The 19458-nt window shown below is 44.2% G+C and overlaps 1 protein-coding gene and 1 pseudogene across 1 annotated transcript; one reads left to right on the top strand and one right to left on the bottom strand.

The window, feature by feature from the left end:
- LOC149279280 (piezo-type mechanosensitive ion channel component 2-like) overlaps nucleotides 1-13606 on the top strand; it is a 28616-nt pseudogene extending 15010 nt beyond the window's left edge.
- Nucleotides 13607-14401: 795 nt separating this feature from the next.
- On the bottom strand, nucleotides 14402-18420 carry LOC149279281 (putative aminopeptidase NPEPL1). Its single transcript, XM_089501379.1, has 12 exons — nucleotides 18271-18420; nucleotides 17484-17669; nucleotides 17164-17334; nucleotides 16995-17084; nucleotides 16657-16738; nucleotides 16432-16574; nucleotides 16179-16256; nucleotides 15793-15893; nucleotides 15330-15453; nucleotides 15044-15220; nucleotides 14791-14901; nucleotides 14402-14554 (listed from the first exon to the last, which is right to left on the bottom strand). The coding sequence occupies exons 1-12, from the start codon at nucleotides 18418-18420 to the stop codon at nucleotides 14402-14404; spliced, it is 1566 nt and encodes a 521-aa protein (XP_089357505.1).
- Nucleotides 18421-19458: the final 1038 nt, after the last annotated feature.

Below are 19458 nucleotides of genomic sequence, written 5' to 3' on the forward strand. Positions count from 1 at the left end.
CTCTAATGCCTGGCGCTGCCTGCTCACACGGAAGCATGATGGCCTCTGGGGGCTTTATTTTTCTGAGTTTACCCTTTTAGCTTAAAACTACATATTCAACAATGTTAAGTGGATATTTAAAGATTATTATTAAAGTTAGCATATTTTGTATGTAAACATTCCATTTTAGTGAAATTTCTCCAAAATCCCCAAAATGTTCCTCGGTATTGGCTGTGACTCACTAGTTTATTGAAATGTATTTCCATGACACGACCACACTGAATTCTGCAAGCTACAAAGTAGCATTTGGCCCTCTTGTGGTTAGGACTGATAACCCCCGTTATATTGCATGGCGATCTGCGATCATTTATATATCCATAATTGCATATTATTATTATTGAAACTTACAGAGGAGCAGAGCTGTTTGAGGAGAGAATTAAGAAGGTAGTAGCCGTGCGTCTGGAACAAGAGAAGAAATGCGCACAAGCCATGAAGAAGCAGTAAGTGGCTCATGTTAGCTTTTGTTGGAAGGACCCGGAAGGTGCGTTTTCCAGCTACTTGTGAAACTGTTAAATTCTCTTTACCTGAACCCAGTTCCTAACATATTTGGGAGGCATACAAAGTTTTGCCTACAGAAGGGTGTAATAAATGCCACGATAAATCAATGGCTTGGTGGCCGCACACTGCAGACTTCGGACTCACTGTTTACTGAATTATCTACCTCTGTAAAGCATTAGAAGCCATGTCGGTTGGTAAGGACGTTGACAGGCACTGGGGCAGATGGTGATGAGTATTTACTTATTGTGATGTGTTTACTGTACCCTGACAGGATGGAACAAATCAAACTAAAACAGAAGCCCCCGAAAGATGTGAAAAGAAGTGACGAGACTACAGAAGGGGACTCATCTGAGCCATCCCCAAAAGACAAAGGTAACTGGATATGCCGGCAGCGGAGCTGGGGTCGCTGCGATTTATTTTATGTTACACTTTATCATATTTTACTTTATGTAAGTGTATGCAATTAGAGAATGATTCTCTCTCCAGATGATAACGATAAAAAAGACGCAAAGAAGAAGTGGTGGCAGCCGTGGGTTACACACACATCAGGTTAGTGGTATGGCCGTGAAGGTCATGCATAAGCATTGTTACTCATTGTTACGCTCTGATGTCATATTGCGACTGTGGTTTGCAGTGGTCCGTAGTGGGAACTACAGCTTGTTTGACACAGACAGTGAGGATGAGGAAGAGGAGGCACGAGAAGAGAAGCGTGAGGAAGAACCGCCGAAAAAGAAAACTGCATTCCAGGTGCTTTTACCCTGTACTGTTTAACCTCTTATTGGGGATGATTACTGTCCGATAATACTTACAGACCGAGTGCCGTAAAGTGTGCAGTGCGAGCAGTCTCTGTATAATAATTGCTTTTAAATAGTTAAAATGGGATTTCAGCGTGGAAAATGAACTTTGGCCGGTGCAAATCACCAACAAAACATTAAGTGTTCTACTGTGTATTTTCTAGTTGGCATATGAAGCCTGGACCACAAGCTCCAAATCTGCACTGAAACTACGGAAGAACGATGAGAATACCATCCGAGAGCAGATCCGCAAGGAGATGGAAAAGCAGCAGCCAGAAGGTTTGCCTTTCCTTGAGTTAGTGGGTTTCTAGAGAGGTGAACGCTTAGGTGCACTCAGCTCAGGCTCCGGGTGCTTGAGTCCTGTCTGTGGTAATGTTCTGTACAAAGACAGGCTCTAGACTGGTCTAAATTTATTGCAGCGATATGAACAATAGTGGATTCGAGATTATTCATTATTCTGGGTCTATGCATGAGGTGTAGTGAGACTTTGATTTTCTCCCAAACACAGCAGAACAGGAAGACTCCATTCACGAGGAAACACTCTCAGAAAGCGAGGAGGAGACCGCGGATGGCCCTGGTGAATGGTTTAACTGATTCTTTCCCAACATAAGCCTAGATTACATTATAACTATTCCATTTCATTTAATGGGTATTTTGTGTGTTTGTAGTATATGACTGTGATATAGGGGGAGTTTTTTTCAGTTCACGTTCTAGATAAAAGCTCCATGCATAAAATGCATCTGTGTAATTGTACAGAAGAAAAGTGTGTGTTTTATTTTTTCACAAAAAAGCGTGTCTGAACAGATTTCCAACTTATAATAGGAACATTGCACGTTTTGTTATAGAGCCCTATACTTCCTTTATATCTGGTTTTATATATTTGTCATGAAACAGACAACATCATTCAGAGAATCATCAACATTGTTAAATTTGCCATGGTCTTCATCCAAGCCCTTACTGATGATACCATAGAATCACTCAACTCTTTCTGCAAGGACAGCTTGGATATTGCAACTGTCCTTAGGATGGAACGGTGCATGCTCCAAAGGAACTTGGATAAGGTAAGGCTTTGGTAGAACTCAAGCAATGTAAAGCTCCATAGAACCAAGCATAAGCCGAGGCTTTACATGAATGCAGCCAAGGTAAATCTCCAAATCTTCAGTGGAGCATGGAGGTAAGGTTTGAGTGGGATTTGGAGGTAAGGTTTAAGTGGGATTTGGAGGTAAGATTTGAGTGGGATTTGGAGGTAAGGTTTGAGGAAGATTTGGAGGTAAGGTTTAAGTGGGATTTGGAGGTAAGGTTTGAGTGGGATTTGGAGGTAAGGTTTGAGTGGGATTTGGAGGTAAGGTTTGAGGAAGATTTGGAGGTAAGGTTTAAGTGGGATTTGGAGGTAAGGTTTGAGTGGGATTTGGAGGTAAGGTTTGAGTGGGATTTGGAGGTAAGGTTTGAGTGGGATTTGGAGGTAAGGTTTAAGTGGGATTTGGAGGTAAGATTTGAGTGGGATTTGGAGGTAAGATTTGAGTGGGATTTGGAGGTAAGGTTTGAGGAAGATTTGGAGGTAAGGTTTAAGTGGGATTTGGAGGTAAGGTTTGAGTGGGATTTGGAGGTAAGGTTTGAGTGGGATTTGGAGGTAAGGTTTGAGGAGGATATGGAGGTAAGGTTTGAGTGGGATTTGGAGGTAAGGTTTGAGTGGGATTTGGAGGTAAGGTTTGAGTGGGATTTGGAGGTAAGGTTTGAGTGGGATTTGGGCAAGGCTTTCGTGAACTTTAAAAATGGTAAAGTTCCAAGTCTACAGAAGAACGCGCACAAGATAAACCTCGAGAAAAAAGTAGACACGGTAAGGCTCCAGAAATTTGGACCTGGTGATGTTCCAGACATTAAAACCAAGCAGCTTATATGCCTTATATTTCTTAAAAGTGATTTCATTTTCTCCAAGACAATCAATCTTGTGATAAATTGCAGTTCCCTCTTTGTGTTTAATGCAGTTGGTAACTAATGCTTCAGCTAATGTTAATTATTGTGAACCCACAGGGAAAAGAAGCCTCACAGGACAGCATAGCCGAGTATTATAAAGCCAAACAGTTGTCTCGGACTCACACATTGTCCAGTGAGGAGAACGAGGAGCCCGTGGAGCCGCTCAGAGAGGAGATCATTCAGTCTAGGAGACTGGATATCTGTAAAATACTCAGCATAGAGTCCCAGGATAGCTACCTGTCCAGGTGAGAGACACAAAACTTAGATTATGGTCTGTGAAGACTCACTTAAAGGATATTGTTCCCTTTACTTTGAGTAGTTCTATAATTCTGTTCCAACAATGTGATTTTATATCATTGCCAAGATAATGTCTGTCTCCCTGGACAGAAATAGGTTGAGGAATGAAGAATTGGAGTAAAGTGGTTTGTTTGGTTTTTCTGACAGCTGTCCTACAGAAGATATGGTCCTATCCTTCGAAGAAGTTCTTGAACCTACAGAGACACCAAGAAATCGGAGACCCCAACGAATGCAGGCTTTCGACTCCACCTCTGTGGACAGTCTTGATTCAAGATACATTCCCAGGTAAGAGAAAAAAGTCCAAAGAATAGGGAAAGTAGTGTAAAACATATTAGGAGCCGTTTATGGAGCCACTGTTTTTAGAAGTTTTTACCCTAAAATAGTTCACTTTTAATTGTTACGCTCTAACCAGCAGGAAAAGTAGAGGAAGCCAATAACAGTTCACGCTTCTGCTTTCTTGCAGTCAGGACCTATTTGCAGAGCAGGATGGAGCGCAAGAAGAAGACGCAGAAGCGACAGAGCCCACGCAGACACACATCCCACCTTCCTACAGCACAGTGATTGCCACGGGAGAGGTACAGAGCTCCGAGGCTGAGGGGACCTTCCAGCAAGCAGACATGGGCAACAGGCAACTATCAGAGGTCCCGGGACTGCTGACGGCTAGTGAGCTTCTACTCAACAAGTAAGTATGTGAGGGGGTCCGTTATGTGGGAATCTGACAAGGTTACTGGTGTAAACCAATGCTTCTGTGTCACATACTGTCCTTCAGCAGGATTATTAAATCTAACATAGAATCTAGATTAATCAAGATATCTGTAGTCTCAAACAGTAATGCATTTGCCAATCAAACGCAGGCTTCGATTGAGGACCAGCAAGAGGTGAAAGTATAAGACTGGAATGACTAACTGGTTCTGACATGGACAAGTGTACCGGCAGATTACATACATCCCAGATTTCTCAGTCTGTCCCCGGACAGATGACTTTGTAGACCTCACCTCACGTTCTGGGGCACTCAGTTTTCTCTCTCTTTTAATTTCAGGATGTATTATGACGAGGAGTTAGAGGAATCAGAAAGATTTTACCAGGCCCTCCCACGTCCTATCCGCCTGTGCTTCGCTTTGTATAACACGATTGTGTCAAAGTCTGAAATGCTCTGTTACTTTGTCATCATCCTTAATCACATGATCTCGGCCTCCATCCTTTCGTTGATTTTACCAATCCTGATCTTCCTCTGGGCCATGCTGTCTGTTCCGCGACCCACGAAACGCTTCTGGATGACCGCCATCATTTATACTGAGGTCAGTGGCTCACAGTTTGGATTATAGTAGCCAAAACATATGACTGTAGCTTGAATGGAATAATACTTTGATGATCGTCTTTCGACTGTCCCTCTAAACAATTTCCTTTTCAGTTGTGACTGAAGTGACTTGCAGTTCTTTAATCAAGTAATTCCCTTTCATATTTGTTACCAGATCACTGTTGTCATCAAGTATTCCTTCCAATTTGGCTTCTTCCCCTGGACGTCCACCGTGTACAGGAGTATGAACGCAGACAAACCCTTCCAACTCCCGAATATTATCGGCATTGAGAAGAAAGATGGCTATGTGCACTTTGACCTAGTCCAGCTTCTCGCCTTGTTCTTGCACAGGTCTATCTTGAAAGTACGTAGAAAGTAGAAAAAAAACTCCAGGTCTTGTCACATAAATCCTTAAATATAACCGATGAATGGTCATATATACAATATTCAGTTACTGAAATATATTGACTTTGCACCACTGATTGTTTTTCATTTTTGTGATTTTGTTTCACTAAAAGGTGGGGTAAATTTATTAAAATTAGTTTTTTATTTTATTTAGAAAGGGATATTATAATCTACCTAGACATAAATCTTTTTGATAATATAGAACCAGCTTTTCTCACACGACTGTAGCTTGCAGAGGACAATGAACTGTGCATTTGGATATTGTTAATACCTAATCTTCTGTGCAGTGCCACGGTCTCTGGGACAACAAAGATGTCAATCTGCCCGAATCCAAGAAGAAGAAAAAGACCAGAAAACAGAGAAAGCGAGGAAGCAGAGGCGAGGACGACACCGAATCGGGGCTGGCTCCGTGGAAGCTTTTCACCCATCCGAACCATTCCAAAAACGTCTTCAGAAAAAGGAGGAAATCTCAGAAACCCGATACAGAAGGTACGGCATCTTGGATGTTCGCTGTGTTATAGGCAGTCTGTCTTTAATGTTCTGTAATGCAACACGTGGCTTAGTGCCATGTTTGGCTCACACTGTGTTGCAGCTGAGCTTTGATTGATAAATTAACTTTCTTTCTGGTCTGACAACTTAATGGATGTTGGAGTATTGGTTATGATATAAAACAGATATAAAGCAATTTCTTTGTTTGCAGCCCATTTGTGGTTTACATTTATGTCATTAGGTAACACAGAATAAAGGTTTGCCGAATCACTATTCAATATTGAATCTGGGTTCTGTTTTAAGGTGCTTTTGTTTTAGTTTAGAATCAATGCCGTTTCCGTGCATCTCATTGTATTTTATTTTCGTCTTCAGCGAACACCCAAAAGAAAGAAACCAAACGGTGGAATTGGTTCAGACGGAACCCCAAAAGGAAAAGATTAACATTCAAAGAGAGGCTCAAGCAGCAATGGAACAAAGTCAAGAAGCTGGCGGTGAAAATGTACAAATCATTAGCTGGGACCAGAGTACCTCTCCCCACTTCCACATCTCATACAGGCTATTAAATAAGTCCTATTGTCGTGTAAAACACACAATGGAGACATGAGCTTGTAATACATGTAAAAAAAAAATACCTGTAAAAAGTTGTGCCGTAATACAACTGATAACGGCACGATCTCATAATACTCCTAATGATGAACCCTGAGGCGCTGTTATCATATGATGCTACAACCATATCTTCTTACTTTGTAAAAACAACTTTTTTGTCCTATATTTCTTTTTTTTTTTTTTTTTTTACAGCGCTCTTCAGATCTATCTGCCAATCAGGCAGTTCTTCTACGACATCATTCACCCCGAGTACAGTCCTGTCTGCGATGTTTATGCCATCATGTTCCTGGTTGATGTCATCAATTTCATCATTGTCATCTTTGGCTATTGGGCATTTGGGGTAACTGCATTTTATGTTTACAGGGCTCAGTCTGTTACCAGTGAATGAAATAATTCATACAGAAAGATCACATGGTGATTACATACAAAGAAGCCATTCCAGAACAAAATTAGAGTTAACCCCTTCTGTAAAGACCTGTAAAGATATATGTGTACATCTGTTGGCTTTGTTAATAGCTCATCTAATTATTTAATTAATTAATTAATTAATTATTAATTATTTAAGAGATCCCCATGGGTGAGTGGCGTTCTCATTATTATCTTGTTATCAGAAACATTCAGCTGCTGCCGATATCACCGAATCGCTGTCTGAGGACCAGGTTCCAGAGGCGTTCTTAGTGATGCTCCTCCTTCAGTTTGCCACCATGATTGTAGACCGGGCCATCTACTTGCGCAAGACCATGTTCGGCAAGTGCGTCTTCCAGGTGGTCCTTGTTTTTGGGATACATTTTTGGATGTTCTTTATCCTCCCTGGAGTCACTGAGAGGTAACTGTGTTAATTTCACTCACATTTTCTTATAAACTACAAATTGCAGTTTTTGTGCTGAATGTTCTTGCAGACGGTTTGTTTTTGTAAATGATCCCCAATCTACTTTAGTTTACATTCTGATACATCCTTATGTTTGGCTGAGGAGCACAGGGTCCCCCGGGGGCAGCAGGGTGAGCGAGGTGTGAACATTGGGATTGAGGACACAGGGTGTGAAGGACCCTAAATTGTTCCTGGAAGATCAGGTTTTGATGTTGGTGTGTCCTTGGCAGACGGACTTCCACAAATGTGTCGTGTTGTCTCCGCTGGTTCCTCTTTGTCTTTCCTGCTCTGTCTCTCTCCTCATCCCGTTCTCTCTCTTTCAGGAGATTTAATACCAACCAGGTGGCTCAGCTGTGGTACTTTGTGAAGTGCGTGTATTTTGGGCTGTCTGCTTACCAGATTAAATGCGGATATCCCAACCGTGTCCTGGGCAACTTTTTGACCAAGAGTTACAATTGCATTAACCTATTCCTGTTCCAGGGGTGAGTGGCTTCCCAGCCTAAATCCAGTTCACCGACAGCCTGTTTTACGCATATATGTGCAGAAGCTGTCATTTTTGTGGCCAGGCACATACAATACATCTTTGATCTTTAATAAATCTTTAAGACACAGGAGAAACCCTCTTCAGATGGGGACATCTTTTTATTTTATAATTACGCAAAGTAAAGAAAAGGGTCCTGCGTACAGAAATGAGTAAACCCAAACTAGCCTCATATAAAGGCTAACTAAAAACATATATTAAAATAAATAAATATGGAGGTTCATAGGATCTCCAAGCTTAACAAAACAACACTTAAAACAAAGGGAAAAATAGTTACAAAAGGTTTTTAAACGTACTACGTAGCCTGCGTCCTATAATAGAGAAAGAGAATTATTTTTATCTATATAGAGGTAAAGTAAGATGTTGCTCTTGCTTTCAGATTCCGCATGGTACCATTCCTTACAGAGATGAGGGCCGTGATGGACTGGGTTTGGACAGACACCACTCTCAGCCTGTCCAGCTGGATCTGCGTGGAGGACATATACGCCAACATCTTTATAATGAAGTGCTGGCGTGAATCCGAGAAGGTGCTATACCATTTAAGTTTTAGACAGAGTGGTCCGCAGTACGTCTTATTTCCATGTAATTAATCATCATCAGATGCATTTATCAGTTTGAAGCAGAGATTATTGGATCTGCAATAAAACTGTTACTAGATTCCTGGAAATGACCAGTTATTGACCTGATATGTTTTGTGTTAGAGATGTTTTCAAAGCTGGACCTGCCAGGACTAGGTCAGTAGGGAGTTCGAAGCCACCCGGCTCTATCTTGTATCCACTGCACTGTTTCCATCTTGTCCTTGCCCCTTTTTAGAAATACCCAGAGCCTCCAGGGCAGAAGAAGAAGATGATCGTTAAGTACGGAATGGGAGGAGTGATTATCTTTGCCTTAATTTGCATCATATGGTTTCCGCTGCTTTTCATGTCGCTGGTGAAGTCTGTGGCCGGGGTGACAAATCAGCCCTTGGATGTTTCCATTCAGATTAGCATCAGTGGCTACGAGGTAACGGCCCATTAATGCAGAAAATTCCCAGAAACGTAATTTCATGTTAATTACTAAACGTTTCATACAGCAACGAGTTACTTCAGAGCGGTCCGTGGCTCTCCGTCTTTGTTCTACAGCCCCTGTTCACAATGAGCGCGCAGCAGCAGAACCTGGTCCCATACTCGCAGGCTGCGTACGATGAACTGACGTACAGATATGCCCTGCACCCTGTGAGTAGCATATCGTCACACAAAATACTCTAATTACATTTTTATTTCCCTTCATCCTAACCTTCTCAGCCACATTGTCAAAATACCTCTTGTGAACAGGCCAGATGGGGTGGCTGTTCATTGCTGAGGGGCCGCAATGCAAAAAATAACGTTTTTTATGCCCCTAGCCCCCTGTACATATATGCAGATGACGTGCCATATTTACACGTAGCGTGTGCCGGAATTATATACATCTCTCAATTCACATATCATGCTTCCACTCATGGTTACCTATAGATTTGGCGTCTGTTTGGCTGACACCGCAAGAGGCCATGTTTCTGATCGGCTCTTGTTTCCACTCCCTCCCTTTCTAGTCAGCAATGCAGTTTATCGTTAATTATATGCCAGAGGACATTGTTACAGCGAAGATCAAAAGTAATGCCAGCCTGCTGTGGACTATTAGCCCAGCCAGTCGTGAGGCCATGATTGAGGAGCTGTCTGCGTCTACACAGATATACGTCAACATTTACTGGAGTATTCTCAGGTACCGAGTTCCCCTTTTATTGTATTTGTCTGGCTGTGTGGAATATCCTAGGTTTAGAAGCCACCAAAATATTTTGCCACAGTATACATGTTTAGCCGCATTGTTCAAGCCATGTTTTGGGTTTCTTTAACCCCTTGATGACAATTGCCGGTCCGGGCACGTCACGGAAATTCATGTCGATAACGACAAATGACGTGCCAGGACCGGCACGTCATTAAACGGGTGCAGAAAGCGGTCTATTTTCGCTTTCTGCACCGAAACGGCGTTGCTGTAATGCCTCGACCTCGAGGCATTCAGCAACGCCATTATCGGCACAAAGGGGCCATCTCTGGCCCCTCCCCGGGGCGTCAACATCCGCCATACTTTGTATGGCGGCGGACGCCCGTTTTAAAAGCGTTTAAACTTAAATGGTGTCGCTGGAATGCCTCGATCAGGAGGCATCCAGCGACACCAAACACTTACCTTTGGATGGGCTGTGACCGCTCCGGAGAGCGGTCACAGCCGCAGCTGCCGGTGATCTTCGCCATCTGCAAGATGGCGGCGGTCCGGGAAAATTCAATAAAGAAACAATAAAGTCTAAAAAGTTCGCTAGACGGTCTCCAGACCCTCTAGAGAACTCTGGCTCCACTTGCAGGTTGAATATAGGTACTGCATTCAACCATGCAAGTCAATGGAGCTCAGCTTTCTAATCACAGTGTGATTAGAAAAAATAAATTAAAAATAAAATAAAATTAATAATAATTAGAAAAAAAATAGTAAAAAAACAGTAAAATGTAAAAATAATTTCCCACTGATGTCACTATCAGGGGAACTTTCAAGTTGAAAAAAAATGTTAAAAAAATAAAAAAAAAAGGCAAAAAAAAAAATATATATATAAAAAATATATTTTTGTGAGCAAGTCCTAAAATTAGCATATTAGCTTAAAACAATTCTCGCATGGAAAGAGTTAAAATACTGGCATATTAAATGCCCATGGGGTGTCTACTTTTAAAAAATGTATGATTTGATGGGGTAAATTGAATTGGCCGGGTTCAGCAAGGTCCCAATTAACACGGGGGGGAAGGATGGCCACACATCTAATTTCCAATTAGAAAAATGCACACGTACCAAATGTGGCCTTTTAGTTCCCCCCAAAAATGACAAACCCATGCATGTGGGGTATCACTGTACTCAGGAGATGTTGCTGAACACATATTGGGGTGTCGTGTGACAGCGGCATATACCAGGAGCTGTAAATTCATACATAAAGTAGGTATGTGTGGGAAAAATACACACACAAAAATACTACTGCAAACTTTAAAAAAATGCTGGTGGTAAAATGTGTGCATGCAAAGAGTTAAAATACCAGCATTTAAAATACCCTGGGGTGTCTAGTTTTCAAAAATATATGGTTTTGTTGGGCATACTGAAATGGCCCGGCTCAAAGATGTACCAAATAGGGCATGGGCAGTGGATCCCCAAATGCCAAAGTTCAACATTGAAAAATGTGCATGCCCCAAATGTGGCTCTTTTGCCCCCGAACAGCCAGGCAAAATCATTCATGTGGGGTATCACTGTGCTCAGGAGATGTTGCTGAACACATATTGGGGTGTTTTGTGATAGTGACATATACCAGAACCTGTTTATTCATACCTGAAGTAAAATGTGTGTGACAAAACAAATGGAAAAAAATGACTATCACAAAGTTTGACAAAGACTGGTGGTAGATATGGTGCATGGAAAGAGTTAAAATACTAGCATTTGAAATACCCTGGGGTGTCTAGTTTTCAAAAATATATAGCTTTATTGGGCATACTGAAATGGCCCGGCTCAAAGATGTACCAAATAGGGCATGGGCAGTGGATCCCCAAATGCCAAAGTGCAACATTGAAAAATGTGCATGCCCCAAATGTGGCCCTTTTGCCCCCAAACAGCCAGGCAAAATCATTCATGTGAGGTATCGCTGTACTCAGGAGATGTTGCTAAACACATATTGGGGTGTTTTTTGATAGTGACATATACCAGAACCTGTTTATTTATACCTAAAGTAAAATGTGTGTGAAAAAACAAATGCAAAAAAATTACTACCATAAAGTTTGACAAAGGCTGATGGTAGAATAAGTGCTTGGAAAGGGTTAAAATACCAGCATTTGGAATACCCTGGGCTGTCTAGTTTTCAAAAATATATGACTTGATGGGGTAAATTGCATTGGCCGGCTTCAAAGATACCCGAAATGGCACATGGGGGGAAGAATTACCAGATTTGGAAAAAATGGCTTTGAAATAGCAAAACGCTACCTGTACTTATTGCTCCATAACGTGCAGAAAAAAGCAAAAAAACATAAAAACATTGGGTATTTCTAAACTCAGGACAAATAGTAGAATCTATTTAGCAGGTTTTTTTATTACCTTTTATAGATGAGTAAAAGATTTTTCAACTAAAAGTTAGAAACAGTCATTTTTTTCTAAATTTTTCACCATATTTTATACTTTTTTTAATAGTAAATAATATGATACAATCAAAACAATGTCATCTAAAGAAAGCCCTTCTTGTCCTGAAAAAAACAATATCTAATGTGTGTGGGTTCAGTAAACGGGAAAGAAGAAAATTACAGCTAAACACGAGCAGCGCAGAAATGTTAAAACGGCCATTGTCACGAAGGGTACAAAAAGTAAAATCCGCCTTTGTCACGAAGGGGTTAAATGAAAAAGACAATCAGTGTAATTTTGGCTTCTACATCAGAACGAGATAAGAAAACCGTCCAGTGAATTCCGTTTGCTTTATCTGTCTCTGCAAGACTCTCACATGTTAAGGGGTGTTGGGGGTACACAGGCCACAGGGGCCTCCACTAACGGTTTTAGGACTTTTACAAGTATGTATATTTTACAGGAAACGGGTTACGTCTTAGTACTTTGATCACGGGCTCTGCTATATAGTTTTACACATGACGTGTCGATGTAACGACCGGTTACTTTTAACGTTGCTTTTCCTAGGAACGCATCTATTGTTAAAAGTGCGGAGACCTCTGGGAAGCACACGGCGTGCTACGAAGACGCGGAAACCAGGGACCAGATCGTTCAGATGCTCAGAGGGGACAGAAAGAGGCCAGTGTATGTGAATACATCACATATATATATATATATATATATATGTAAAATACATAAATATATAAATAAGCTTTAAGGGGGATCCTGTAGCGGAGGCATTGATTGGTAGCAGGTCTTTGCCTGAGCTGCATTATCAGGGTGACTCTTGTTTGAAAGTCTTCGCTTTGCATTTTTTAGCTATTAAAGTACATCATTTGACCCTTAGAATGCTGCCGAATATTTTGCCAAAATATCTGAGAGCCAGCGCTGGCCCCGAATCCAAAACGGCACACCGGCTGCAAACAGGTGAGACGAAGGTCAAAGGCGTTCACGTTTACGTCCGTAGAAATCTTTGTTGCACAATATTTTAGCTGCAATATGTTTTGTATTTTAACTAAAGAAAAAAATTCCCTTTTTGCTGTCGCGTTTCAGCGTTCTCCGATAAACCGGAGGATATTCAGAAGTTCGCCTTCTTCCGCAATCTGACCTTGAAATTACAACAGCTGTCCCAGAATTCCTCGTCGGACCAAGCGACCGAATGGTGGTTGGTTCAGGAGTGGATTCCAGGCTGCGCACCCGCGGGCTGCAGCCAGAACATTGAACTGGTTATTTATAATGATAAAGCCAGTCCGCAGAGCCTGGGCTTCCTGGCCGGATACGGGTAAGTTACCAAACTATATACGGGTACGTTACCAAACTATATACGGGTACGTTACCAAAATATATATGTCTCTTTCAGCATCGTGGGTCTCTACATGTCCGTAGTTCTCGTTATCGGAAAATTCATCAGAGAATTCTTTAATGGGATCGCCCGCTCCATCATGTTCGAGGAATTACCCAACGTAGATCGCATCTTAAAACTCTGCACCGACATCTTCTTGGTCAGAGAGACCGGAGACTTGGACCTGGAGGAACAGCTGTTTGCGAAACTAATCTTCCTTTACCGCTCTCCCGAAACCATGATCAAATGGACCCGAGAGAAGCAGGAGAACTGACGCCGCGAGATACGGCTTCAAACAATCGCTGTCCCTTCACGTGAGAGACTGCTTCACACCCCTATCGTTATAAAAAGGGCGGCAGACTATAAACAGAGCAAACGGTAGAATAATAAAGACTGATTTAAGAGCTTATATCCTGGAGAACAAAGGAAACCGCAAGTAAAAACATCTTTTTGTATTAAACCCTGATAATAAACTGTACAGATGGTAAAAGAGAGCCTGTGGGGTTTGTTGTGTTGCATTCGGGACTGATACTTAGAACCGGGAATAATTTCGGAGCACGGCTCTCCTTGGAATCGGTTACACGGTGAAAGCACCCAGCGGAGATCCTCCGCGTTCGGTTACAAAGACTCCGGGGCAGGAATGCAAACAATTTTAATAAAATCATTTTTTGCAGCAGAAAGACAAAAGAAACAGGGGCCCTTCGGTTCTTACAAGACATACCGAGACCAGAGTTACCGAAGGGGAGCGTAATTCTGATATAACGTAAAGCGAGGGGTGTTTATTGCCCACCGCTTAAACCAACAGGGTTCTGTACTTTTGGGCCCCCCCCCCCCCAAAAAAACCCCAATGACAATTACACACAGAATACGGCACAGGCTTAATTAGTGGTATGAAATATATTTTATAGAATATCTGTTACTTGGAAGGCCGTGAAGCCGTTAGAGGTTGGGCTGGAGCCACCTTAAAGAAAAAGGAATCCCAAAGTTAGACCTGTTCCCCTCTGTGTCAGCCGAGCGGAGACAGACGGGGGTATAAAGAAGAGACAAGCAGCATCGGTGGGAACGGAGGTCAGACAAGACGTCTTCTCTTAGAATCTCGCTCCGGGGTGTCCATGACATCATCCTCCCCCAGGGGGGAAACCAGATTGAGCAGGGGGTCCTCTGAGGCACGTCCAAACAGGGACAGCAGCAGCGCTACCCCAAAACCTGTGGCTCTTTCACCCTGTTGGGGCAGATTGTGGATAGTTTAGAACGAGGAACTTTAAAATCACGGAATATATTTCAAAGTAAAAAAACAATCTAAAATCATCAAAATGAACCAATCGCTGGGATTTATTCTAGTATAAGCGACGCCAGGTCCAGCGCTTTGACTTCTGCCTGTAGTCCTGCTGACCCAGGAAAAGTCTTGGCTCTCCGATCCTCTCACAGGTGAAATACTGAGTTTCCGTTAATACTCACAGCGTGAACGGGGGACGCGATGTCCACGTGGACCCAGACTCCCGGCCAGTCGAAGCCGATGTGGGAGGCGATGAAGAGGCCGGCGCAGGAGCTTTGAGCGTTCTCCCGGTCCTGAGAACAGCAGAGGGGTTTCATTATAACGGTGGAGGGGACTCCAGACTCAACGAGACGGGAGAAAGTCGCCATCACAAAATGTAAAAGATGGCCGACACGGTGAGGATAAGCAGCCACCACGTTAGTAGATTCAACTTACAGCCACGGAGTTTTTCATGTCGGCCACAGCAGACGAGAACTCATTAAAATGCAGCTCGGGGCAATAAACCAGCGGATGGACAAGGTCTCCGCACTTCCTGCCTGCCTTCACGCAGGCCGCCTCCCACTCCTCGCTATTGGTCAGCACGGCCGCGTGATACTTGCCAGTTGCGATCCCCTAAGCGACGACAATTTACAAATACCGAAAGAAATGCGCGATACCGAAAACACCGATACAGAGTGCCGCAAACAAAGGGTCAGATAAACCCCCAATTCTCCTGGCTTACCTGGGCACCCGTCAGCGTTGCCATGTCAAGAATGATATCAGCACCCAAGTCCTTGCAAGCGTACGAAACCCCGTCAGCCAGCACCAGTCGGCCCTCGGCATCCGTATTATTTATTTCAACCGTCCTGGATTTTGGGAAAAGAAAATTATATTTTGGGGTTATTGTCATGATATTGTCTTTGTAATAAATGAAATCAAATTCAACGTAACCTCTACCCCAAGACGCAACATGTCCCAGATCCTATGTGGAATGTTTAACGGCGTCACTTCCTCCGTGGTAGTGACATCACTTCCTCCGTGGTAGTGACATCACTTCCTCCGTGGTAGTGACATCACTTCCTCCGTGGTAGTGACATCACTTACACGTTGACAAAATTCAGCAATCGGTAACCTCGTATTACTTTGAATATACAGACAGGGAGTTAACAGCACTGAACAGAACGGAGCGCAGGGCAGATCCTTACTTCCCAGAGTACAGCAAGTGGATGTCGTCCGGTCGCGTGGCTTTGGGGCCGACAGAATTCTCTGCCAAGCAGAACAGAGCATGGAGGTTGTCTTTAAAACCCTAAATTGGAGACAAATAAAAGTGTTTTAATGATTAATTTCGTAGGTGAACCGTACAGCGACACGCCGTGTGAATAGGGGAGGGCTAGGAGGTGGTTAGAAGACTCTTCACGATGAGGTCATCACTTTAAATGATGAAGCATCATATATTTAGAATAACTTCATCGCCGCAGGCCACAGGTCGTGTCATGAAAACACATTTAGCAATGGGGTCCTTGTGTGACCTCCATTTTCAAGCAGGGGCAGTTATATCACCATAGAGGTTTGGTTTTTGGGAACAACTAACCTGCTTTACGGCAGCTTTGAAAGCCCCTAAAACAGCAGCAGCGCCCCCACAATCTCTCTTCATACCGGGCATGGTGGTCTGGAACAAAACGAAAGCAAATGAATCCTCAGTATAATTTCATGGCACCCGGCATGGGGGGGGGGGGACACCGGGCGTCGTTTGGGGTGGAGTGAAAGGGGAGGAATACGACACGTTACAAGGTACAAAGACCACCGAACAATACCAAGCCCCGATCGTACCGCCAGAAACATACCTTTCCCTTAATGCTCAGCCCCCCTGTGTCATACACGATGCCTTTGCCAACCCAAGCTATGGTCTGAGTTGCCCCAGCCGGGGTGTGACTGACTATCACCAGGGCCGGGGGGTTCTCCGCAGCCTTCCCCACACCATAGATCCCTGGAAAGTAAAAAAAACTAATACGTTTGACCCAAAATCTGCGCTTCTGGAAATTTCCCCAGAAACCGCAGAGAGCTTTTACCTCCGAAGCCTTTATCTTTGAGTTCTTCGCCCCGTATAATAGTTGGAATAATTCCCAGGTCCTTGGCAACGGTTTTAATTTCCTGAAAGATACTTTCCATAAATTAAATGACTATAAAAAAATAATAAATTAATTACATTTCTCAACATCGATATGCTGATCGAATAAAACATATCGCGTCTGAAGACCCCGGCGGTAAGGAGATATCCGTTTCCATAGAAACATGGAATTTGATGGCGGAGGAGAACCTTTCGGCTAATCTAGCGTCGTGTTCCTGGACGGTTTATTGTCGGGATAGATTGCCCCCGTTCCCCGCACGCCGATCGCCCGGGACTCACCTCGATGAAATGTTCTGTATTCATTTCGTTACAGGGGGTATCGACGATGCGAGCCGCCAGCCTCACCCCCTCTGAGGCGCTCTCCAGGCACTGGCAAATAAACACAGACAGCGTCAATATCAGGGACCACCGGCCGCGAGACGCCGATTCCGACGGCGGATCAGACTACCTTCAGCGTGGACGTATCCAGGGGTCCGTTGTTCTGTCCGGTCAGCAGAAATTCCACAGCGACGGTTTTCTTCTCCGTGCGACGAGACGCACTGGAGCGGCGGGTGAAGAGCGGGAAGGCGCGGGAAACGGCACAAGCGCTGGCAAAAACCTCCGACCGCTCGCACACCATCTGTCAGACAGAAAGACCCCCGCTGGATTAGGATGCGGTGGGATCGCTGGACCGATAAGAACGGATGGGACGCTACGACCTGTACCGCTGGGGAATACGGCTGAAACGCGGCAGGTAACGGAGACACGTCTCCTCTTCACATAACTTACCAGAATACACCTGTGCGCCCCGCCTGGGAGGCAATTTCGGATGAGGCGGGAGACAAAGTGTGCCGACGAGGGGCTGTTGTGTCGACTGACTCTCGAAGGCAGGGCTGCCACGGTAGCAAAATTCAGGTAGAGGGGGCAGCTGTCTGTGGGGTTGGGGCTGAGTGAGTTCAGAGCCGTCTGCCACGCCTGAAACAGAAAAATACGAAACATCAGCTTTCCGCTCATCCCGCCGACAGTCGTCATGGCGACGACTGAGCGCCACGCGTCTCGTACCTCAAGGGGCAGGTAGCAGTCCCCAAACACCCAAATATATATATATGGGAGATACCCAGAGCTATACAGACACGGGGCACACGAGGACACATATTCCACTTGTAATTATCTATCTGGACAGTGGCATCGAGGGGCAGTTGTTAAGCTCCTGATATAGATAGGGGCACCTGGAAGGGCAAGTATTCAGACCCTGATGACATGCAGGGGGAGGGGCACACTAGGGGCAGGCATTTATCTCCTAATCACCTGTATGGAAAGGGGCATCTCAGGGGCACCTGGGAGGCAAGTATTCAACCCTCAATGACCTGCAGATACTAAGGATACCTACAGACAGGGATGCATGGGGGCCCCTGATGATCTATACAGGCAGAGGAACAGATATTCAGCCCCTGATGACGTTTACGGGCAGGGGACCTGTGGGGCAGTTGATCAGCTCCTAATTACCACCCTGGGGGTAAGTGCCCCCACCCTGGCACCCTCTTTTCCGGCCTGCGGCCTACTGAAGGCCACTCACCTCTTCGGTAACCCTGGGATGCAGTTTCCCTTTGAGTTCGCTCCAGGGCACCCGGTGGAGATGGGGTATCTGCCCGAGGACCAGCACGGGCCTGGTCTGGGGGTCAGCATCCCCGGCGCTCGCTTTGAACTCCAGCCACACATTAGCCATGACAGCCCGGCTCCCCCTCCTGTCCTGACTGTCACTGAGTCTCAGGCCTCACTGTCATGCGAAGCCCCACCTCCACCAAGCAGGAGCCAATCATATCACCGTACAGGCTCATCTTTACCGAGGTTTGGGAACGCGTGGGTTCCGAGGAGCAGCAACCATTCGTTCCTACTGGAAACGTCAGCAGCAACATTGGTTCCCAGGCACAGTCAGCTCCAGACATACATTCGTTCTCCATCGCACACAGCCCTGTGACCGAATATTACCAACCCCATTTCAATAAAGGCACTGACGTCATAAAGTCTTCACGGGTTTACTGATCGTACATTAAAAGCATGACGCAAGCAAAACAGACAATATTCACAGATAAGCAGATAACCTGATCAATTCCATTTAATTACATAATCACCAGTGTCTGCCAAGAGATTTCACATCCCCATTAAAACACACCAGGATCCAAGGGGTTAACCCACTGGCCGCGGCAGGACTATGTACCATGAGCAGGCGTTCGCACATTGAGCTCGGGGCAATGTGTTAACGCCTGGTGGCTAGAAGCATTAAACTAAAGGCTTCCTCCGCCATCACGGAACAGAGGCGCATGTAAATAACAAGGCCCCGTAGAAATAATTTGGACCTCTGCCTATTCTGACAGTAAATACAAAGTACTTATTGCTAAAGGACAAAATAATAACAAAAATTAGTGTTGGTGGCCGAGGTGCCGTTTAAGCTGTGCACACAGCACTGGAACGGTTAACCTGTAGAGAGTGGCATGAAGAAGATTAAAGGGTTAACAAAAGAGGGCTTTTAAAAATGTACTCCACGGAGATATGGTGGAAATCTACCTGAAAAAGCAATCGCACAAGTTGAGTTTCGTGTGTATTCTGGGTTAATGGTTATACTGGGTAAGAGTGGGCACAAAAAAAAGGGTCCGTTATAGCAACAGGGAGTTACCGGAAGGGTTAAAAGTCAGAGGAAAAATAATAAGCAGCCGTAAAATTAATGAGACACTCGGTTTTGCAGCATAAACCACATTTATTTGAC

Source organism: Sceloporus occidentalis, unplaced genomic scaffold (assembly GCF_023333645.1).
Source record: "Sceloporus occidentalis isolate IW3139 unplaced genomic scaffold, rSceOcc1.0.p SCAF_173, whole genome shotgun sequence".
Taxonomy (NCBI): domain Eukaryota; kingdom Metazoa; phylum Chordata; class Lepidosauria; order Squamata; family Phrynosomatidae; genus Sceloporus; species Sceloporus occidentalis.

What these genes read in the sequence shown, in the direction of transcription:
- LOC149279281 (XM_089501379.1), bottom strand. Translation starts at nt 18,420, where the DNA reads ATGGCTAATGTGTGGCTGGAGTTCAAAGCGAGCGCCGGGGATGCTGAC. An exon ending in GGCTGAGCATTAAGGGAAAG is followed by an intron (nt 16,257 to 16,431) that starts GTATGTTTCTGG and finishes GTTTTGTTCCAG; the next exon opens with ACCACCATGCCCGGTATGAA. An exon ending in ACATGAAAAACTCCGTGGCT is followed by an intron (nt 14,902 to 15,043) that starts GTAAGTTGAATC and finishes TGCTGTTCTCAG; the next exon opens with GACCGGGAGAACGCTCAAAG.